At 43.6% G+C, this 24,887-nt stretch overlaps 1 protein-coding gene and 1 long non-coding RNA gene across 3 annotated transcripts in view; one reads left to right on the top strand and one right to left on the bottom strand.

The window, feature by feature from the left end:
- SRGAP2 (SLIT-ROBO Rho GTPase activating protein 2) overlaps nucleotides 1-3,726 on the top strand; it is a 153,973-nt gene extending 150,247 nt beyond the window's left edge. For both annotated transcript variants that reach the window (XM_088448563.1, XM_088448564.1), the window contains exon 23: nucleotides 239-3,726. In XM_088448563.1, coding sequence (XP_088304689.1) covers nucleotides 239-622 — 384 coding nt within the window. In that variant the 3' untranslated portion in view covers nucleotides 623-3,726. The remainder of the gene's footprint in view (nucleotides 1-238) is intronic.
- LOC148504733 (uncharacterized) overlaps nucleotides 1-24,887 on the bottom strand; it is a 33,793-nt gene that overhangs the window by 6,643 nt on the left and 2,263 nt on the right. The window lies entirely within an intron of this gene.

The raw sequence follows: 24,887 nt of genomic DNA, 5'->3' as shown, positions 1-24,887 counted from the left end.
TTTTAATTGCTTTAAAATAATAATGCATATTAATCACCCCATGCTTTTAATTCCTCTTGCCAGGTCATTATTGACTACTAAGATCCTGTTTCGCTTGGATTATTATTTAAGCACAACATTTGGAAGATTTCAATATGTATAGGTTTAATAAGGAACAAAAAATGACAAGGTTATATTTAATGTAAGGATTTCCCTCCGATATAGTCTTCATCTCTTTTTTTTCTTTTCCTTATTTCAGGATATTGAAGCAACGATGAACTCTGCCCTTAATGAGTTGCGGGAGCTGGAGCGCCAGAGCAGTGCAAAATATGCCCCGGATGTGGTGCTGGACACCCTGGAGCCTCTCAAGACTTCCCCTGTGGCTGCTCCCAATTCTGAGCCCTCTAGCCCTCTTCATGCTCAGTTCCCGCGGGATACAGAGCCAAGTTTTCAACGCAGCTCCAGTTCTGCCAGCGAAATCCCTTGTTCATTCCGTACCGCTAAATCAGTACGTGTACCCCCTTCGAGGCCTCCAGCTACGCGCCCGAAACCAACCATGTTCCCCAAATCCAATCCCCCTGCACCCGGCGGAGTTGGATCATCATCTGGTCAGCAGCCTCCTGACAAGTCTTGTCCGGTGTGACACAGGTTATTAGGGCAATCACTGTGAATTCAATGTTAGAAATCTTTAGTGTATACATAAAGACTTGTGTTGAGAGTGTGGAAGCTGATGGAAGCAGAAGCCCTAAAATAAAACCTGGGGAGAATCCAAAATGGGGACAAACAAGGAGGTCCAGGACCAAATGAAAAGAGCTGGTTAAAGGACTGGTCCCATGTAGGGTCAATGTGCCCCAAACTTTATAGTTACTCCATTTATTGAGAGTGGCCCAGTTGATGAGAATTATAAAGGGTCTCATTTACTGTACATGTTTGCCACTTCCAATAATTTGTTTAAAAAAAATGCTCTTCTCATGGGGCTACTCTGTTAAAGCAAGCTTTAAATGTGTTACAAAAATATAACACTAAAGTGGGTCCTAACCATAATTACGTTGAAAGTAAAATATACATGTTCACTTATCCTATCTACTGTATGTCATTGTTTTGTTTGTTACTTCTAGTTCTCACATATCTAACAAGGCTGCATCAGCACAGAATACATGCATACGAAGATGAAATGATCACTATTAGGAACATTCAGGTAGAGATTACAGATATCATTGGAGGGTACATGATATTAAGATTTTTACATTTATACAGTAATTCCAAAATTTGGTTTAAATTATTGATGAATTTATAAAATTTTCCAAGATTATGTTAAAGGTTGGAAAGCAGTTTAGATTCACAAGGTGTAAAACTACATGGTTTTGTCAAGGTATTATTGATTACGAAGTATGTCACTAGCATATATACTGACAATATTAATTCATATTGATTCTATGTGGGACCTTGCATTGCACTTAGAGAGTTGTCACCCTTACCCTGCCTCCATAGATAGGTGCAGAGCGGGTAGGTGTCTTAAAATTCTCTTCTGTAGAGACTGTATTCGTTATAATCCCTTATTACATTCCACTTGTATTCTAAAAACGAGTCCCTACTGTTCCGAGATCCCATGCAAAATTCAAATATTATGACAGTATTGAGGCAATTGTGCTGAGCTTTGAGAGCCTTTAGCTGGGTACACACTGGAGCAATGTCGACCCAATATGTAGTTTCTGGACGAAAATGAACGACCTATCGCCTGGATCGCTCAGTGTGTATGCCCAATCTGCACGCACAAGCGGTCGCAAACTATATCGTCCGGCTGGCACAGCCAACCAGATGTTATCGCATGCCAGCCCAATCTGCACGCACAAGCGGTTGCAAACTATATCGTCCGGCTGGCACAGCCAACCAGATGTTATCGCATGCCACGTCGTGCAAGGTAATGAAGGACAGAATGAGGGATCGTTCCGTCCTTCATTACTTAATGCTGATGTGTACCGCGGATACGATATGTCAACCTGTCAGCCGCCATATCGTCCGGCTAACCCATCGTTTATTGTGTACCCAGCATTTCAGTTACCATTAACTCCACTGTGAAAGAGTTAGTGTCCTGTGTGGACCATTAAAAGCTGTCTCAGTGCCAGTTCTTCTATTTACCTTCAAACCGAAATCTACACACAAAGCGTGGCAATGTAAGAGTCTGTGCTGCCATGTGCACAGGAGGCACTTATGGTAATAGCTACAGAAGTGGTGTCCTTTAGCAGCTGGTGCAGAATACCATTATCACTTAATGACAGTAGTCCGTCATAGCCCACCTATACCATGGACAATAACTAGGTCAGTATTTTTTATCCTAAAGGACCAGTGATATTTCTTTTTTATGGATGATATACAAAACACTATATGAGACAGACACAGTGCTAATGTGGTGTTTGTAAGTATAATATTTCTAAAGCTATGGCAATTTATGTCTGTACATCAAAGAACATCCTTTATCACTTATCTCAAAATGAATGTTATATGTGCCCAGTTTCTGGGTATACAGTTGGTAAAATCACATCCCAAACTATAAGTATTGAAGATTGTTTCCAGGCTACACAACATGACTAGTTGTGATGGATCGCTGGAACTTGAGCGAAGGTCACAATATAGTTCCCATAGTACATCAGCAAATATAGCACTTGCTACTCTCTGTAAGGTGGCTCCAGTTGTCTTAAGGATAAATATGGAAAATGTATAAAAGTTAATATTGGAAGCCACCAGAAGCAATAATGCTTTTATCCATTTATGTGCAATGACTGTGAGCGCTTCAGCTGATGTGAAACTTGACAGTATTTAATCCAACTTCCCGCATGGCACTGCATCACAGAGCATGTGATTCCTGCTGTGTTACTGCTGGGGCTAGGCCTGTCACTGGCTTATAAGCATAGCACTTTCAGCAATATAATACCATTCAGTTCAGTGATATGAAGAGTCTTTAAAGACTATTATATTATTTTTCACAAATATAGGAGTGAGGGAAGCATCTGGAATTTCTGAAAGTGCCCGAAGCATATTAAGTAGCATTTTTTTTTTTAATGTAAGAAGTTACAAAGAAAATGGAGTGAGCTTATTTAACTGCTGCAGTTCTAGAAATGACCTTCATTGTAGCAGGACCAATGAGTGTGTGATAAGCCTGTCTACTTCCAGAGAGGATTTACTACAGATTTCCCTCTGACTACATACGGGTTGCAAATCAGTCTCCTGTGTAAACCAGTCTCACTTGTTTGAACACTTTGCTGGAAGTTCGGGAAAACTGTGTTTATCCCTGTGCTGTCAGCGGAGGAGCTAAGACCAGCCTTTATAAGTGTGTATGTGTGTGTGTGTGTGATGAAACAGAGCACGAACCTAATACAGTGCTCTCTCGCAATAAGCCAGCACTGTACAACTTCTTTTTTTTTTTTTTTGTTATGGCACTTTGACCACTGATATCAATGTATATGGACAGTGTTCTCTGGGAGCTGTGTCAATAATATTCATGCTGTCTAGGAGAATGTATGCATCACATATGTAACACAAACTGTATCAAATGTCTTTAAAGTGGTCTCCCCACCCCTTAAACTACATGTTAAGTATAAAATAAAAAAAAGAACAAAAATTAAGCAACGTTTTCACAACTGGAATAATGTATGTCCGTTTTTGTGCTTTGTATTCTCCAACATCCCAGAATGAAGGGAGGAGAATTTCACGTGGGAACTCCTCAATAAATTGTGTTTTTAGATAAAAGGCTTGTGGCGTTGTATTTCACACTGACATCTGATTATGGTTTGGAAAGAAATGGCTGAAAGCATTTTTAGGCTTTTGCTTAATTAAGACATTTACTGAAGACACTAACTAGGCCTCATTGACTTTATAATGACGAAATAATGACACTGAGGCCCAGACACAAATAAAAGTAGATCTGTAAAATGGATAGTGGTCAACCTCCAATAGGGTCTTTGAATTAAATTCCCCTTTTAATTTTGCAGAGTTGTGTATTTTTTTTCCCCTACAAATACGGCCACACCCGTACATTGCATGCTGGTGTTATGGCAACTTCGTATTTACATGGCTTATTGTTATTCTACACTAGACAATATTATCAGTCATGATGGATCGCTGGAACTTGAGAGGAGGCTACAATAGTTCCATATTACATTAGCAAATTATAGTACTTACTACTGTTTCGCGGTAGCTCTAGTATAAGAATTGGATAATAGAAAGTTCAAGTGTTAAAATAATATCCTATGTTTTGGAAGAGATTTAAATGAGCATCAAGGGGTGGTGAGCATTCCGGTTTTAGCAGGTGACTGCAGAGCTGCTTTTTACCCATGTTTGAAGTATCCAGAAAGTAGCTCTCCCTGAATGAAATTTAGGAGGTAAATATAACATTTGTAATTAAATTACAGTGGCAGGATTTTGGCATTACACTTTTTTTTATTTTTTACTAGAGATGAGCGGGTTCGGATTAGATCGGATTTTCCCACCAAATTTGGATGTTTCCCGCCAAAAATCGGGTCTCAGAAAGAGGCAAGAAGTCATCTTTCATGGACAAACATCATCATTCCTGGACAAAGTCCAGGAATGATGAGGTTTGTCCTTGAAAGATGACGTTTTGCCTCTTTCTGAGACCCGATTTTTTTGCGAGAAAATCAGAAGTAATCCGAACCCACTCATCTCTACTTTTTACCATCATGTGCATTTCTATCTAAAGCCACAACCACTTTAAACAAATAATAATGGTTTAGCTCTATATCCCAATCTGATGGCCATATCTGACACCTCTAGCAACTGTATATTTTACCTCAATACAGTGGCGTAACTTCATCCCAGGTGCGTGGAGGCAAGATATATGTTGGTGCCCCCCCCCACCCCCAAATTAAAATTTACCACTCCCCCAGCACCTGTGCCAGCCCCAGCTGCTGCTGCCCCTCTATACAGTTCCTTTTATATAGTGTCCCCCTATGCAGTGCCCCCCGGTAGTGGTCCCCCTATGCAGTGCCCCCCAGTAGTGGTCCCCCTATGCAGTGCCTCCAGTAGTGGTCCTCCTATGCTGTGCCCCATATACAGTGCCCTCAGTGGTGGTCCCCCTATGCAGTGACCCCAGTAGTGGTCCCCCTTTGCAGTGCCCACAGTAGTAGTAATACCCGCTGTAATGCTTCTGGTAATAATGGCCCTAAAAGTAATTCCCCCAGTAGTAAGGGCCACTGTAGTGCCCCCAGTTGTAATGCCCTTGTAGTGCCCCCAGTAGTAAGGGCCCCTATAGTGCCCCCATAGGATGCCCCCAGTAGTAAGCCCCCCGCACACGCGCACACAAGACTTACCTTAAACCCCACTCCAGTGCCTGATTCCGTCCGGCGCCCGCTCCTCGGAACTATGGGAATGATATCACTCCCATAGTGCACTGCAGGACCTGGAAGCCGGAGCTCAGGAGTGAGCTCCGTCCTCTGGCTGGCGCCGAGGGGAAGGGGGAGAGCAGAGAGAAGGAGCGCCGATCAGCGGCGCTCCTGCTCCATGCAGTTCCTCCTCAGCAGTGTCTGGAATGGCCAGGTGAAAATGGAGCCAGGTGCCCCCTTCAGGGCTGGTGCCCGGCGCCAAATGACTCCATTGTGTTCAGGAGTTCCGCCACTGCCTCAATATAAATCTAATCGCCACATTTACATTCTGAATGCTTAAACATACCTTGAAAACATCTGGGATGTGGGAAGAGGGATGCTATGCGCTCAGGGTGTGCTCCTGAAAAGGGTCCCAGCCTCACGTGATGTGTTGATAATGTGCCAAATTATGTAATTGCTTTGGGGCTAGGTTACTGTTGGATGCAATTTTTGCTCTAGTTTTGCTGTTTTAAACATGCTTCTCAGACAGAACATTGGACTCCCCTTCAGCTCTGTGCCCACAGGAGTGCCAGTGGCATCACTCACCTTGGTGACACCTGGTGCGGACTCTGGAGAGGATAGTAGTGTGTGTGGTAAAAAGGGGACGTGGCTCTGCAAGCCAAACCCCCGTTTTAGTCACTTCGGGGGTCCCGGAGATGCGGCCTGCCCCTGGGAACCATACTGTGTGCAGTGCCGGCTACCTCACTGTGTCAGGAGCCGAGTGCTGCATGTAATGCTACAGTGCAGCACCCAGCTCCTGCCACTAAGGAGGGTGACACCTGGTGTTGCTTTCACAATCTCCCTGAAATTATTTTTCAAAAGTAGGTATGTTTGTCTTCAGCTAACAGTGGGTCTTATTCAGACCCGCTCGCGAGCGCAGGACGCTCGCAAGCGGGTCGATGTTACCCCAATGCGCATGCGCACGACGGAGGGGTCTCGCACCAAAGGGGGCGTGCTGTCAATGGTGACTGACAGCACGCCCCCTTTGGTGGGTGTGCCGGGGGCGTGGCTGCCAGACGGAGACGTTCCCATGGGAACGCCAACCGTCTGGGTCCGGCCCCACTGACATCACTAGTGATGTCAGTGGGAGTGATTTTGGCTCTGATAGAGCCAAAATCACTCCAGGGCTTGCGGCCACGAGACCCTACAACTCTGATGTTTGAAGATCTCTGCATGTGCAGGATATGTACTGCGCGTGTGCAGATCTCCTTACTGAAGCTCTATCAGTGCTCTGACACCACATCCTGATTAGCAGACTGTGGACATTTGGGGACAGAGTGGGGGTGGCAACAGGCCACATCCCAGAAAATGGGTACATCAGACCCGTGTCCTGGGCATGCTGAAGCCAATTGTTGCGTCCTTGTACGCAGTTTCAGCTGCGTGAAAACACCGGCAATCCTCAGTAACAAAGGTTACCTAGATGACCAATGGTCACGCAGAGTCCTAGGATGCAGCAGCGGATCACAGAAGCCGACAGGAGGTGCCTATTTACACAAGACACCTGCGGCATTAGCATATTTTAGCATGGCTCCTGCATTCAGAGACGTGCCAGCGATGCTAAAAGCTTACAACTCTGAATTAGGTCCGATATCACCACCTTTATAGTGTGTGGGCATATTGTTAACAATCGCCAATGCATTTACCAGTCCGGCGCACTACAATGCCCAGCGGTACTAAAGCTCCAGGCTGTTTCTATATGCTATAGTTATACAGGTTGTATCCCTGTGTCTCATGTAACTTGTTGTTTGGCATGGTTCACAATTGCGCAACACACTCCACATCATATATACTATGGCCAAGTGTATTTTCTCCTGATGGATAAATTGTCTGGAAGACTACTACATCCAGCACCACTGCTGCACAATTCTGCAAATTGGTTATGGGCCCAGCAGTCTCAATTTAATAGGCCCTAGATCCCCATACACCTACCGATACTCTTCTAATAAACAGAACTGTTGGTATTTGCCTATTATCACTACAAACCGAAAACCTAGCTTAAAAAAAAAAGATGGAGCATGTTTGATGTCTTATATATTAGAGCAATAAATCTGGATACGTTTTGTTGCAACCTTACATGTAGTAATTGCTCAGGAGGTAAACAAACCCGTCACTGGGGGGGATTTAATAGCGTTTGATTTAGAAAAAACTGTAGACTTTGTAGTTGCTGTAGGTAATAGTAAATTTTGCCCTTTGTGTCTAGATGCATTCTAAGTGGCGGGTTCTAAACCAGGGCGGTTTGGTGGCGGTTTTATTCGCAGATTTACTAAGGACAAAACCGCCGTCAAAACAAATTTTAGAATAGAACAGGGCTGTCATTTAGAAACTGCCTTGAAAACTCCACCAAACCGCCGTGGTTTAGAACCCACCGCTTAGTAAATTTTGCCCAAAGGGTCTGATTCAAAGGTGGATACAGTGGCCATATTGGACAAAAGCAGACAGTGTTTTCGGTCTGTGCATGCGTCCCGATGGTTACTGTTGGGAGACGCATAACAATTTTGAATGCAGAAGCTGGGGATTTCAGTGGGCGTTTCTGCGAGGTAATATGGGGGTGTCTATTCAGACAGGGCATGTCGCCGGCAGCGGCTGTGTCTAAGAGGCAGTAGCACTGACACAGGACGCCAAGTTCAGATGGTGAAACTGCACCTCCTATATAGCTGGTGCAAGCTCAATGTTGTGACCGATGGTGTGTCTAAATACGCAACTAGACGGAATTGCGCCACTGACATTGGTCGTCTCAGTAGGTTTAGAATTCTTTACGACATTAGCATAAAGATGCATACGCAGTTGCTGAAAAAGACGCAGCTGGGTCTGCGAGCACCTCAGAATTGGGCCCAAAGTCACCAGAACTCTGCTAGAATCATTCTCAACTGAATTTGTGTCGCCATTCTGATTTTTTTTAAATGTGAAACATACAAGACATCAGATGGAATAGCCTGCGGCTTGTAAACTTATCGGCAGGGCTGGCCGTACCCTAATGTTTTAGGCAAGCGAATCTAGATTTTGGCACCCCATGGATGGTGTAATAAGTTAGATTATACAGATAGAAAGTCTTGAAGCGCATAAGAGATATATAAATTAACAACATGCTCATTGTTCTTTCTCGTCCGATAGTTAACAAGAACAAAATGTAATTCAAGAAAAATGATGGCCATCCGATCAAAGCAAAATGATGGCCATCCGATTAAAGCAAAATGATGGCCATCCGATTAAAGCAAAATGATGGCCATCTGATTAAAGAAAAATTATGGCCATGCGATTAAAGCAAAATGGTAGCCATGTAATTAGCCCACATTTATTTGCAGTCAGATTTAGCAAAAGGTTTAATGCATTCCCCATCAAATTTTTTTCTTTTCTTTTTTTTTTTTATTAACTCTACTGCTTGTAAGTAGTCTCTAACCGCCCACAATAATAATAGTGCATAAATATGGGGTGGGGGGTGTCTCCACATATTTGACAGATTTAAAGTTCATTTTTTTACAACACAGCCAGAAAAGTTGGATTTCACAGGAAAAGATAATGTAAATTCGGAGAGAATGTTTAACTACCTGCAGTTGCTAAAGGGGTGTCCTAGGCGGTTAACTAGTTGTTAGTAGACTGAGCTGAGAGCAACGAATGTTGCTGGTGTTAATGATTCTCCCCACCCGCTTCATTCCCCTGGTGGTATCTCTCACAGATAAACTCTTAGGGGTAACTTTACTAAAGTGAAAGTGATTTCATATTCTAGCTATTATCTTCTAGAAGGTGCTAGTTAAATGTTAAGTAGAAACTGCTTGGTTGCTACGGGAAATTTGCAGGATGAAATGAACATATCTCACTTATGCCAATAATAAATTCTCACCACCAAAAAAATAACAAAATAAGCTAACCTGGCTGCAGTAAAAGACTGGCTAATTCATAAGAACAGGCAGGCTGCCTTTTTTTTTGTGGAGTTTGGAAGACTAGGAGGATGGCTGCCCTTAGCAGACATTCGGCCTGATTCAGAGCCGCTTGTAAGCGGCCGCTCGTTCGCTCCGAGCGATGTTCGCACATCTGTGCATGCGTATGGGTCGTAATGCGCATGCGCCAACCAGTCATTGCGGTCGGAAATCGTGCGCTCGCAAAACAGCGAGGGCCTGCTAATTTGAGTGACAGAATGAGGCGTTTGTGGGTGGTAACAGGAAGGTGCTTGAAAACGGGGACTGGAGATCCGAACGCAGTCGTGCCAAACGGTCAAAACGGGCGTTTAATGGGAGTGCATAATAATTAGTAAGGGAGTGTCATCGATCACGTCACTTGGTTGTCTTTTAGCCTGAACTGCTCGCAGTGATTGCGGGAAGTAAAACCTACCATAAGCACTGCGAGCAGTTCAGACGCCTTTCGATGTACTCGATTAATCTAATAAATAGCGAAGATGACGTATGATGCGAACAGCCAGGGGGCGTCTTTACAAAATAGAGAGCGCATGTTTCGTTTGCTCGCTCAGACATAGAGAGTTTCAACAGACCGCAAAGAGCGAGCGCTCAATTTAAATAGCCGGCCCCTTTTTCTGAACGACTGTTCGCAAATAGCGTCCGGTCTGAATCAGGCCCATAGTCTCCTCCGGACTTGACCCCAAGTCCGCATTTTCATTTTCAGTCCCCAGAGTCAGGACTTCCTTTTCTCTCGGTGCCTGCTATTTCTACTATTTAATATTCAATTAAGTGCCAAAAAAAATATTATTAGTATAAATAGTATTATCTGCATAAATTAAAATGTTATTTTTATTTTTTTAACATTGTTGCCCCAATAATAAATTAATTAAATATTTAGTTGCAAGTGAGAAAGTTTATTCTTAAAATATATACTGAGTGGAATAACCTCATCCAAAAAATCTTATTGACCTCTTATAACTCTGCGATTTTAATATAGTTGGCATGTAAAACCCCTTTTCATGCACGCCTATGAATAGGGCCGTGTAGAAGTGGTGCCCATGTTGCAACACTCTTACCGTTTCTTTTGTGCAATTTATGGCAGTGCCTCCACCTGAATTAATACAGGATACAGAGGGTATTGAACGGGTCAACTATCCACCGTCAGGGGCGCCGAGAGGGGGGGGGGGAGTGGGTACTGATTACCGGGGCCCGGGTCCGGCGCCGCTCCCCCTCCCTCACAGCAGCCCAGCACACGGCGTGTGCTGAGCTGCTGTGGAGACTGCTCGTGGCTGCTGAGCAGCAGACACAGCAGTCTCCTAAGCCTGTGGGGGGAGCGATCTCAGTGATCGCGCCCCCCCTGGCTTTGCGCCGGGCTGAGGGGCAGCTCCTGAGGGGAAGCTCAGAGCGCCCCCCTCCCCAGCACAAAGCGCCGCATATCTTTTTGTTTTTCCGGGAAGGGGGCGTGGCCACTCCTCCCGCAATTAGGCCACGCCCCCTGTTACCCGGGCCCGACGCGGCTCTCAGCCCCAATAACTTTGACCCTTTGTACTTGACAAGTACAAACCACATAAAGTTTGTTGCTAAAACCACTATGGTTTATTTATTTGTATTAAATAAGAATGGCGGCAACTTTTTTGACTATCAAATAGAATTAAATAGTTAGAACATTTAGAACAATTAGCATAAAAATCGTAGAAATATAGACTTAATAGCACACAATTACTTGAAATGGCATAGGAACAGTAATGGATATCAATATATGATATCAGCAGTAAGTAAGAGATTAGACTAATAGTAAAACATGAAAAGATTGGTTAAGATTGATGAGTAGTATTAGTGGAAACCCCTATCAATGGGATTTATCATAAAAAATACAAAATATTAACTTTTGGCATGAATCTTCACAAAACAGCATTGATGACATACTCGTAGAAGTTAAGTAATAATGATAATAAACAATATAGAAGGTACTGTAGAATAGAAGAGAATCCAGCCAAAAATACAAGATTGAAGAATTAGCACCAATAATATTAGGAAACGCCACAGAAATTGATACACACTCCACTCCAATTAACTACTTTGACTCTAGTTCTATAGAGGTTACATTACGGTTTCTAAAGGCCCCCATACATCAGAGATTGATTGCAGCAGTTGTGCAATTTGCAATCAACTCTGTATAAAAATCTTTCCCTTTTTCAATCGATTGCAAATTGCACGATTGCTGCAATCAATCTCTGATGCATGGGAGCCTATAGTTGCAGACTTTCTGGAGAGGACAGCACACATCATTCAAAGGGAATACCATATACTGCTTGCTCTTTTTAGAACAAGAACTATCCCCAGCAGAGGGCAGTATAAGGTCTCTATCTTCTTGCTCTATTGAATCTATGTAAATTGTTGTTTTTTTTTTTTTTAAATGCATTTTATTAATACACCATAAACGAAAAATAATACAGATAAAAAGTCACAGCACGTTTTTCAGAAATATCAGAAACAACATATAAGGGTGCATACACACGGTTAGATTTTCCTTCAGATTTTTACAATAACGATTTTAAAAATCGTTCATATCTGAGAGACAGCTGCTTTAACATTGATGTAATGTATTATTTTCTTTTATTTGTGTTCAGCTTCTCCCACAGACTCCCCACCATCCCTAATACCTACATTTTTTCTTTAATATAATTATGTTTACAAGATATGCAAAATCTACACCTTTGTGTATTTTAAGTTTAGCTATGTTAATTTTGTAATTGTGCATACACAGTCAGATTTTCCTTCAGATTTGTACAATAACGATTTTAAAAATCGTTCAATCGTTAATATCTGAAAGAAAATCTGACATGTGTCCCTGCAACGATAAACAATGCGCGTTCCCGTTTGTCAGATAACGATATCTGATGTGTTTGCAGTCAGATTTGGTCGATTTTCATTCATTTTAATACTGTCAAAAATCATTTCGTAGTTCATGAAATCGTTGGTAAAATCGTTCAAATCGTTCGTAGTTAATCGTTCATCTGCCAGATCTGACCGTGTGTATGCACCATAAGTCTGAAATAAGGTGCATACAGATCTGTCAGACGAATGATGAGCTACAAACGATAAACGATGAACGATTTAATAATGTCAAAATTGTTCGTAGTTCATGAAATCGTTGGTAAAATTGTTCAAAGTGAATGAAAATCTGACAAATCTGACTGCAAACACATCAGGTGTCAGATATCGTTATATGACAAACAGGAACGCGCATTGTTCATCGTTGCAGGGACACGTCAGATTTTCTTTCAGATATTAACGATTGAACGATTTTTAAAATCGTCATTGTACAATTCTGAAGGAAGATCTGACCGTGTGTATGCACCATTACAAAATTAACATAGCTAAACTTAAAATACACAAAAGGTGTAGATTTTACATATCTTTTAAACAAAAATATATTAAAGAAAAAAATGTAGGTATTAGGGATGGTGGGGAGTCTGTGGGAGAAGCTGAACACAAATAAAAGAAAATAATACATTTACATCAATGTTAAAGTTTCTGTCTTTCAAACATTCAACCTATAATGTATAGAGTACTAAACATATAGGTTATCCATAAATCCAAGAGAAGGGACATGGAGAAAAAAAAAATATGGAAAGAAGAATTTATTAATTAATCTGTTGCAGAAGGAACCAAGTAGTATTTTCAAAAACTCTACTAATGTTGTTTTGTATGGAAGTAGGAAGGGATATTATATAATTCTCCCATTTTTTTTTTGTAATATCTTTTAACACCAGTTTCAATATCATATAGAGTATTATGTCTCTCAAAATATAAATGTTCCAGTAAAGCAGATCACAGCTCTCCTAAAGTCGGAACTGATCGTTTTATCCATCTGTCTAAAATTAGTGTTTGATGATGAGTATAAGTATTGGTAATAAATTAGTTATATCAGCGTGTTCTTTCCAAGCCTCGAACTGTGCAAATAGTAGAGGAAGTGGAAGCAAGATTAGATTGAGATTAAAAGTATGATTAATAAAAGAAAGAACTTTTTGCCAAAATAGTTTAGTTTTTGAGCAGGATCAGAAAACATAAATATAGGATGCATTAGTCATATGGCATTTTGGGCACTGGCCTGTAGAATCAAAACCCATATATTTCCAACACCCAGGATGAATATAGGCTCTATTAATGAATTTGGTGTGGATTTCCTGTAATCTAGCGGAGCTAAGCAATTTCAGAATTATCTCGGTCTGGGAGCTTACCACCTGGAAATCTACCATTTCTGGAATATCTGCTAACCATCTCTCTTGCAAGGTTGCCCATATCTTATTGGGGTCTGCTATTAAAAGATGTGGATATAGATATTTGATATGATAAGGAACAGCCATACGCAAATTCAAAAGTGAATCTAGTAAATCGTGAGGTGATCGGGATAGGTGTGTTTTACCTAGCAGCTTAGTTTGGATGTGATGTATTTATAGGTACATAAAAAAGTGTTTGGAAGGTAAATTTAATTTTTCTTGCAATTGTTGAAAAGAAAGGATATGGCCTCCTGGGCCGAAAATGTCCCGGATGGCGTTAATGTCCTTATATTTCCATTGTGTAAACCATGTATTGTGCAATGAGGGAGGGATTGCTGGATTACCCCAAATAGGAATGCGATCAGACACAGTGAAATATCTAGAGAATTTCTTAGAAATGGCCCGCCAAGCAGCTTAAGTGTAACAGAAAAATATATGGTCTCTGATGTCCAAAGGAATATTAACCCGCGGTAAATTGAGCAAGGCTGCCGGAGCATATGGGACGAACAATGCTTCTTCCAACTCTTTATTAGTATAGACTGATAAGCCTAGCAGCCAGTCTGATATATACTGAAAGAAAGCAGCCTGAGAAAACGCAACTATATCTGGGAGGCCAAGTCCGCCATGTTGTCTAGATTGCGTCAATCTACATCTAGGTATCCTAGGTTTTCTGACTCGCCATATAAATTTGGTGATATCGCCATGGGGATCATATGCATTCTGTATGTTAATTTAGGAAAAACTACAGACTTAATGAGGGCAATTCTGCCTAAAAGTGATAGAGGTAGGTGAAGCCAGTTGTCTAATTGAAATAAAATATCTTTAATACAGGGAGTAACATTATAAGCATATATACAAGAAATATCAGATGGCCATTTTAATACTGTATTGTTTACATACAGTATATCTATGAAATCACATTTTTGAATATTCATTTTATAACTCGCGAAGCTGTTAAAATTAGATATATCGATAATAATCGGTATAGAGTGGGTAGAATTGGACAAAAACAGCATCATGTCATCTGCAAAGAGTGAAATTTTAATTTCTATTAATCCTATACAAATGCCTAAGCAAGAGGGGGAATATTACGCAGTGCAATAGCTAAGGGCTTTAGAACTATTGTAAATAATAATAGGGATAGGGGACAGCCCTGTCTGGGTGCCTCAACGGATGTGTAAAGGAGAGGAGAGATAACCATTAGCCAGAATTAAGGAAGCAGGATCTGAATTGAGCATATTAATATTATAAATATATTGAAAGCTGAAACCAAACCGTCGAAGGGCTTCCAGGTGATCCCAGACCACAAGGTCAAATGTCTTCTCAGCATCAAGTGATAATAACACATTAGGGTCACCATCATGAAACCACTTCCCCTGCAAGGTGGCTGCCAAAAGCCTCAGAATGTTCATAACTGAGTGTCTCCCCCAAATAAATCCTATATGATCTGGGTGTATGATGGAAGGAAGGACCAGCTTTAAACGTTCCTCCAATATTTTAGTAAGCAGGTTATAATCTGTGTTCAGTAGGGAAATAGGGCAATACGAGGAAGGTAACTTAGGGTCACGACCTGATTTTGGGAGAACTTTAATTAGAGCCATATTAAAATGTAGGGGTAAGGTTCGCTGTCTGATAAGTGTATTATAGAATTCAACTAGGGTAGGGATAATTTTAGGTTGTAAAATTTTACAAAATTCACCAGAAAGACCATCTGGCCCCGGGGATTTTAAATGTTTGAGCAGCTTAATAGCGACTTTGACTTCCTCAGAAGTAATAGGTTGTAAGAGCATGGAGAGATGCTGGTCAGAAATCTGGGGCAGAGCAAAGGATTCCCAAAAGGAAGCCTGTTTTTCTAGGTCAGGAACAACTTGAGCAAAGAGCTCTGTATACATTTTATGAAAAATATAACCTATATCCTGACCATTAATCTTTAAGAGCTTGAATATTCGAATTACGTCTGCTTCCCTAACAGACGACCCGCCTTATTACCATGCTTATGGAAAAGAAATTTAAATTTGTAAAGAGTTTTATCTCCCAGTTGATCTAAGAGTCTTTCGTAATGGATTTTGCAAGTTTTATAGGAGAGAATATTGGAAGAAGAAGGGCATTATGACATTGCCTGATAAGATGCGGTTAGATCAGTTTGTGCAGTGAGGAGTGATTTCACTAGCTCCCGTAGCCTTAGCTTCTTGCCAGTAATTAAGTAGGTCTGTATGTTAGACAGAATTATTAAACCTTGTAGTTATTCCAGTCCGTATGTAACATGTCTTGAAATTTATGGGAATTTGCTAGGGAAGATGTGAATTGCCATTGTCTATAGGTACCTGTGTTAGTGGCAGGCGCCAAAATAACCCAGATAGGTGTATGATCCGAAACGACAATAGGATCAATACCAACATCTTGGACCGAGGTAACTATAGAGGAGCAAAGTAACCAGTAATCGATTCTAGAGAAAGTTTTATGCAGTGGCGAGAAATACGAGTATTCTCTAGATGTAGGGTTATGTAACCTCCAAGTATCAGTCAATATGAGTTCATGACATACATATGATATACCACATTTTGGGTTAGGTCTAGAATGACCAACAGTGGATTGTCGATCCATCCTTGGGGAGGCCGCAATATTAAAGTCTGTGCCTAAAAGGATAGGAGCATCCATATATGGAAACAATTTCTTAATTAATTCCAGAAAAATAACTTTACTATAGGTGTAGGTGCATAAACATTAGCAATAATGTATCTATGGGACTCAATCGTTACATCTACAATAACAAATCTACCATTTTTATCAGAAACAGTGTGATGCATAAGGGCATCTAGGTGCCTACGAATTAAAATGGCCACACCTCTGGCTTTGGATGAATACGAGGCAAATGCTAAAACCTTATACCCTAACATACTCAATTTAGCATGTTCTTCTTCAGATAAGTGTGTCTCCTGAAGTAAGGAAATATCACCACAGGCTTTATTTAGATAGGTGAGTATCCATTTTCTTTTAACTCTCACATTTTCTAATCTCTCACCCTATTACATTTGGCCCCTAGTCTGTAAACACGCTCAATTTAAAAATTTGGAATGGTTGAAGATATCCCTAATAAGTCCAGAAGATCTTTCTTTAAAAATTGGAGTAGAGCTGGGCCTTTAATTGATTCCAAATTTATTCCAAAAATATACTGGTAGGTTAATTGGCTCCCAACAAAAATTAACCCTAGTGTGTATGTGTGTGTGCATGTGATAGGGAACATAGGCCCTCATTCAGAGCCGTACGCTCTGAGCAGAGCGCACGCTCTGAATGAGGGCCGGCCTCCATGAAAATGGAGCGTCCTCCTGGACGCTCGTATAGCTGTGGGTCACCACCCACAGGCTATACGAGCGTGCATTTTCGTGACCATCGCGACCATCGAAACTGCGAGCCGGAGCCTGCGGTTGAGGTTTTCAACCGCAAGCCCCGGAGTGATTTTGGCTCTATCAGAGCCAAAATCACTCCCACTGACATCACTAGTGATGTCAGTGGGCCGGCTTCTGACGGGAGGCGTTCCTGTGGGAACGCCCCCGTCAGGGAGGCACGCCCCCGGCACGCCTACCAAAGGGGGCGTGCTGTCAATCAACATCGACAGCACGCCCCCTTTGATCAGACACAACGAGCGAAGGACTTTCCTTCGCTCGTCGCGTCTGGCGCATGCGCACGACGGAGCTCCCTCCGTCGTGCGCATGCTCAGTCCAGAACATCGACCCACTTGCGAGCGGACAGCCGCTCGCGAGTGGGTCTGAATCAGGCCCATAGATTGTAAGCTCCACTGGGGCAGGGACTGATGTGAATGGCCAACTATTCTCTGTAAAAGCGCTGCGGAATATGTGTGCACTATATAAATAACTGGTAATAATAATAATAATAATTCTGGAAGTCCAATAAGGCGCAGATTGATTCTGCGTGAGCTATTTTCAAGGTCATCTATTTTGTTTTTAATCTAGTATTGGGATTTTTGCTTTTGGGAGATAAGATCCTTCAATTCGGAAAGCTCCTGAATGTTTTCACTGATCCTCTGTTCGTTAGTAGAGACCTGATAAGTTGTCCCAGCCAATTGTTCTTTAAACTGATGAATGGAATCTGCTAATTTCACCAATTGGGCCGCCATAAGAGGTTCTATAGTTTCCTTAGTTGCGCGGACAACGTCATAAAAAGTCACCGAAGAAGCAGATTGTGCCATGTTAAGAGAGGAACTAGGGTCGGTTGTGGAATGTAGAGTTAGATTAGAAATGTCCAGTGGAGAGTTATAGGTAGGGAGAAGGATAATGTCGTCTCCTATTCTTTGGCGTATAAGTTGAGGATGAGACAGAGGACCGCCTGTTATGTGAACTTTTCTTCATGCCAGATTAAATGCAGAACAGAGATTGTATGCAGCGTGACACAAACAATAATATAGACAAAGTCAGCAGTCGGCCCAAATCAATAAACAGACGAGATTAGAGAGAAACTTGAATGTTTCATAATGCCGAACAGATAGCCATGCAGAATAGAGCCCACGCCGGATCTAAAGTGAGCAGCTTACATCATGAGAATGATGGGGAGTAAAAGCACTTTGAAGTGTACTGTAATGCTACTGTCCAGAAGTAAAGAAACAAAGAAAGCAAGCTGGAATAATAATAATGATACTAGGATGATATGCAATGTACAGGGATCCGGCCAGCGTGTTCCTTGGGTAGACGAAAGAGAACTCTGAACTTCGGTCTACAATGTGGAGGCAGAGATGAAAAACTGTCAGGCATCCATATAGAGGTTACAGTAGGTAGGAGTGAAAATGGCACGCACAAGGCTGCATGGTAGATGAGAAGCCAAGTATAATATCACTCACCCCTATGGTGCTTGTAAAATCGTCCAGCTGAGATAGGAGACCGCAGAGTGCTGACAGGAGGAGCTGCAGGCTGTACGGTTAGTTAAGATGGCCGCTGGAACCATACCCTGCAGTGTATAGGTGGTCCACAGCTGCAAGCCAGCAAGCAGTGCCAGTCCAGGGAGAGCCTCTCCAGCAGGTGGGCGACAGAATCCCCCCATGCCAGCACTGCAGAGCAGCGCCGCAGAGTCAGCAGAGGATCCAAGTTTTGAGTGGCTCAGGCGTCTGTGGTGCACGCAGGCCCCAGCATAGATGGAGCTCCGGTATATCCACCGCCCACACAGGAGGTCCCGCCGGCTGCTTCAATACCAACGGAAGGCGGTAGGTGTAGTGGGGACCCCTCAGGGAGGATCTGGCTGGGTGTGGGGTATGGTGTTAGACCCCAACTTTGGAGCCCTCTAAGGATGCGACCATCCGGATCGGCAGCCAAGCCACGCCCCCCATGTAAAGTGGATTTAATAGAAGCAGCTCTATTCCTGTTCTGACTAAACACTAGAGTTGTGCGACGGAGCATTTTTGCTGGATTTGGACTTGGCTCAGATTCGTCATCTGGCTTTGGATTTGCCAAACCGCCGTGACTGGTTATGGATTTGTATTTGTATTTTTACAACAAAAAGCTAAAATCACATAATTTGGGCTTTTTTTTGTTCCTAGAGTACTATTAACCTCAATAACATTAATTTACAGTCATTTACAGTCAATTTAGACCACCTCACAAGCTCACAATATTGTTTTCACCATTATTGGCCAAAAGCTGCAGTGAGCTGGCTTGTTACTAAGCGACAGAGCAGCGGCACAGACACCGCAGTTTAAAGCACATCTATGATATATTGCCACACAGCAGTGAAATGAAAGGTAGTGCAAGATAGAATTGTTTTGGGCCCTCCCACCCACCCGTATGTTGGATATTAAAAAGGACATGCAGCCACAGTACTTGCATACAGTACACAGTGGGGCACAGCACCAAAAAAAACAATTTTTTGTAACTATTATTAATTTGTTTTAACTTTTTAAAACTTTTTTTTACTTTTTTTGCGTTAACTTGTCACAGTACTTGTGTGCTATACGGCCCAAGGAGTCACAGTGCTTGTATACACAGTAGGCTATGGGTCAAGGAGTCATAGTGCTTGTATACACAGTGGTGTACAGCCAACAGAGTTACAGTACTTGCATACATAGTGGGGTACGGCCCAAGGAGTCACACTGCTTGTATACACAGGTGAGTACAGCCCAATGAGTCACAGTGCTTGTATACACAGTTGAGTATGGCCAGCAGAGTCACAGTGCGTGTATACACAGTGGGCTATGGCTCAAGGAGTCACAGTGCTTGTATACGCAGTGGGGTATGGCCCAAGGAGTCATAGTACTTGTATACACAGTGGGGTACGGCCAGCAGAGTCACAGTACTTGTATACATAGTGGGCTATGGCTCAAGGAGTCACAGTGCTTGTAAACACAGTGGGGTACGGCCAACAGAGTCACAGTGCTTGTATACACAGTGGGTTATGGCCCAAGGAGTCACAGTGCTTGTATACACAGTGGACTGCGACCCAAGAAGTTACAGTTCTTCTATACACAGTGGGGTACAGCAGAGTCACAGTACTTGTATACACAGTGGCCGATGGCTCAAGGAGTCACAGTGCTTGTATACATAGTGGGGTATGGCCCACAGTCTTAATGCTTGTATACACAGTGGGCTACAGCCCAAGGAGTCACAGTGCTTGTATACACAGTGGGCTATGACTCAAGGAGTCACAGTGCTTGTTTACATAGTGGGGTATGGCCAACAGAGTAAAGGTACTTGTATACACAGTGGGGTATGGCCAGCAGAGTCACAGTAATTGTATAGACAATGGGCTATGGCTCAAAGAGTTACAGTGCTTTCATACACAGTGGGGTACGGCCCAAGGAGTCACAGTGTTTGTATACACAGTGAGGTATGGCCCACAGAGTCACAGTGCTTGTGTACACAGTGGGCCTCGGCCCAAGGAGTCACAGTGCTTGTATACACAGTGGGCTATGGGTCAAGGAGTCATAGTGCTTGTATACACAGTAGGGTGTGGCCCAAAGAGGCACAGTGCTTGTATACCCAGTGGGGTACAGCCAAAAGAGTCTCACAGTGCTTGTATACACAGTGGTGTACAGGCAACAGAGTTACAGTAGGGTATGGCCCAAGGAGTCACACTGCTTGTATACAAAGGTGAGTACAGCCCAATGAATCACAGTGCTTGTATACACAGTGGGGTATGGCCAGCAGAGTCACAGTACTTGTATGCACAGTGGGCTACGGCTCAAGGAGTCACAGTGCTTGTATACACAGTGGGCTGTGACCCAAGGAGTTACAGTGCTTGTATACACAGTGGGCTATGGCCCAAGGAGTCGAAAGTGCTTGTATACACAGTGGAGTAAGGCCCAAAGAGTCACAGTGCTTGTATACGCAGTGGGGTATGGCCCAAGGAGTCACAGTACTTGAATACACAGTGGGGTACGGCCAGCAGTCACAGTACTTGTATATACAGTGGGCTAAGGCTCAAGGAGTCACAGTGCTTGTATACACAGTGGGGTATGGCCCAAGGAGTCACAGTGCTTGTATACACAGTGGGGTACAGCAGAGTCACAGTACTTGTATACACAGTGGCCTATGGCTCAAGGTGTCACAGTGCTTGTATACATAGTGGGGTATGGCCCACAGAGTCTTAACGCTTGTATACACAGTGGGCTACAGCCGAAGGAGTCACAGTGCTTGTATACACAGTGGGCTATGACTCAAGGAGTCACAGTGCTTGTTTACATAGTGGGGTATGGCCAACAGAGTTACAGTACATGTATACACAGTGAGGTATGGCCAGCAGAGTCACAGTACTTGTATAGACAGTGGGCTATAGCTCAAAGAGTTACAGTGCTTTTATACACAGTGGGGTACGGCCCAAGGAGTCACAGTGCTTGTATACACAGTGAGGTATGGCCCACAGAGTCACAGTGCTTGTAAACACAGTGGGCCTCGGCCCAAGGAGTCACAGTGCTTGTATACACAGTGGGGTACAGCCAGCAGAGTCACAGTGCTTGTATACACAGTGGGGTACGGCCAGCAGAGTCACAGTACTTGTATACACAGTGGGCTATGGCCCAAGGAATCAAAGTGCTTGTATACACAGTGGGGTACGGCCCAAGGAGTCACCGTGCTTGTATACACAGTGGGGTATGGGCAAAAGAGTCACAGTGCTTGTATACACAGTGGGGTACGGTCAACAGAGTCACAGTGCTTGTATATACAGTGGGGTACGGCCCAAGGAGTCACAGTACTTATATACACAGTGGGGTACGGCCCAAGGAGTCACAGTGCTTGTATAGACAGTGGAGTATGGCCCAAGGAGTCACAGTGCTTGTATACACAGTGGGGTACAGCCAGCAGAGTTACAGTACTTGTATACACAGTGGGCTATGGCCCAAGGAGTCACAGTGCTTGTATACACAGTGGGGTATGGCCCAAGGAGTCACAGTGCTTATATACACAGTGGGGTATGGGCAAAAGAGTCACAGTACTTGTATACACAGTGGAGTATGGCCCAATGAGTCACAGTGCTTGTATACACAGTGGGGTACGGTCAGCAGAGTCACAGTAATTGTATAGACAATGGGCTATGGCTCAAAGAGTTACAGTGCTTTCATACACAGTGGGGTACGGCCCAAGGAGTCACAGTGTTTGTATACACAGTGAGGTATGGCCCACAGAGTCACAGAGCTTGTGTACACAGTGGGCCTCGGCCCAAGGAGTCACAGTGTTTGTATACACAGTGGGCTATGGGTCAAGGAGTCATAGTGCTTGTATACACAGTAGGGTGTGGCCCAAAGAGGCACAGTGCTTGTATACCCAGTGGGGTACAGCCAAAAGAGTCTCACAGTGCTTGTATACACAGTGGTGTACAGGCAACAGAGTTACAGTACTTGTATACACAGTGGGGTATGGCCCAAGGAGTCACACTGCTTGTATACAAAGGTGAGTACAGCCCAATGAATCACAGTGCTTGTATACACAGTGGGGTATGGCCAGCAGAGTCACAGTACTTGTATGCACAGTGGGCTACGGCTCAAGGAGTCACAGTGCTTGTATACACAGTGGGCTGTGACCCAAGGAGTTACAGTGCTTGTATACACATTGGGGTACAGCAGAGTCACAGTATTTGTATACACAGTGGGCGACGGCTCAAGGAGTCACAGTGCTTGTATACACAGTGGGCTATGGCCCAAGGAGTCGAAAGTGCTTGTATACACAGTGGAGTAAGGCCCAAAGAGTCACAGTGCTTGTATACGCAGTGGGGTATGGCCCAAGGAGTCACAGTACTTGAATACAGTGGGGTACGGCCAGCAGAGTCACAGTACTTGTATATACAGTGGGCTAAGGCTCAAGGATTCACAGTGCTTGTATACACAGTGGGGTACAGCAGAGTCACAGTACTTGTATACAGTGGCCTATGGCTCAAGGTGTCACAGTGCTTGTATACATAGTGGGGTATGGCCCACAGAGTCACAGTACTTGTATAGACAGTCTGCTTTAGCTGAAAGAGTTACAGTGCTTTTATACACAGTGGGGTACGGCCCAAGGAGTCACAGTGCTTGTATACACAGTGAGGTATGGCCCACAGAGTCACAGTGCTTGTAAACACAGTGGGCCTCGGCCCAAGGAGTCACAGTGCTTGTATACACAGTGGGGTACAGCCAGCAGAGTCACAGTACTTGTATACACAGTGGGCTATGGCCCAAGGAGTCACAGTGCTTGTATACACAGTGGGGTATGGCCAGCAGAGTCACAGTACTTGTATACACAGTGGGCTATGGCCCAAGGAGTCAAAGTGCATGTATACACAGTGGGGTACGGCCCAAGGAGTCACCGTGCTTGTATACACAGTGGGGTATGGGCAAAAGAGTCACAGTGCTTGTATACACAGTGGGGTACGGTCAACAGAGTCACAGTGCTTGTATACAGTGGGGTATGGCCCAAGGAGTCACCGTGCTTGTATACACAGTGGGGTACGGCCCAAGGAGTCACAGTACTTATATACACAGTGGGGTACGGCCCAAGGAGTCACAGTGCTTGTATAGACAGTGGAGTATGGCCCAAGGAGTCACAGTGCTTGTACACACAGTGGGGTACAGCCAGCAGAGTTACAGTACTTGTATACACAGTGGGCTATGGCCCAAGGAGTCACAATGCTTGTATACACAGTGGGGTACGGCCCAAGGACTCACAGTGCTTATATACACAGTGGGGTATGGGCAAAAGAGTCACAGTACTTGTATACACAGTGGAGTATGGCCCAATGAGTCACAGTGCTTGTATACACAGTAGGGTACGGTCAACAGAGTCACAGTGCTTGTATACACAGTGGGCTACGAACCAATGAGTCACGGTGCTTGTATACACAGTGGGGTATGGCCCAAGGAGTCACAGTGCTTGTATACACAGTGGGGTACGGCCCAAGGAGTCACAGTGATTGTATAGAGAGTGGGGTACGGCCCAAGGAGTCACAGTGCTTGCATACACAGTGGGGTATGGCCAACAGAGTCACAGTGCCTGTATACACAGCGGGCTACGAACCAATGAGTCACGGTGCTTGTATACACCATGGGGTACAGCTCCCAAAAAAAAATTTTTGGTTTGTTTTCTTTTTCTACTTTTTTAAAAAAATATTATTTTCCTTTTTTTTTTTACACTGGAGCAGATGGGCATGAGTACAGCGCAGCATACACCAGCATGCCTTGTGCACACAGCCACTTGTGAGTCTGGACACAGCCACTTTAATCAGAGTACAGCGTATAGTGCAACATACATCACTGTGCAGTGTGCCCGCTATACGCAGTCACTTTAACAACACAGCCACTTGTGAGTCTGGACAAAGCCACTTTAATGAGCAGAGTATAGCGCAGCATACATCAGCATGCAGTGTGCCCCCTACAGTCACTTTACCAGCACAGCCACTTGTGAGTTTGGACACATACACTTTAATGAGCAGAGCAGTGCACAGCGTGCGAGTGAAATGGCGCCGAGTCCCGGTGCCCTATATAGAAACAAACTCTTGCGAGAATCCGACGTCGGGAGGATTATGTTCGGCCTCGAAGTGGGATCCGAGTCAGATGGGAACTCGGACCCATGGTGTTCGGAGCAGTTCGGATTTCACAGAATTCAAACCGCTCATCTCTACTAAACCCTAATCAAACCAAGTAAAAAATAAGTAATTGAAAGTGTGAAAAACTATAAACATAAACACAGGGCCGGTGCAAGGTTTCTGGGCACCCTAGGCTAATATTCAGCCCACTGACCCCATGCCCCATTATTTATTATTTAATGTTTGCAGCAGAGATCAGCAGGCCCCTCAGCTGGTTTAGTTGTCTTGTATAACTGTGCAAATAGATAGCCTACACTACAAACCAAACCTTGCTAACTTATAGTCAGCCTCTGTGACACAGTACT

The sequence above is a fragment of the Taudactylus pleione genome, unplaced genomic scaffold, assembly GCF_031769625.1.
Source record: "Taudactylus pleione unplaced genomic scaffold, aTauple2 ptg000458l, whole genome shotgun sequence".
Taxonomy (NCBI): domain Eukaryota; kingdom Metazoa; phylum Chordata; class Amphibia; order Anura; family Myobatrachidae; genus Taudactylus; species Taudactylus pleione.
The sequence above is the reverse complement of the archived record's forward strand: the minus strand, read 5'-3'. Positions and strand labels throughout refer to the sequence as shown.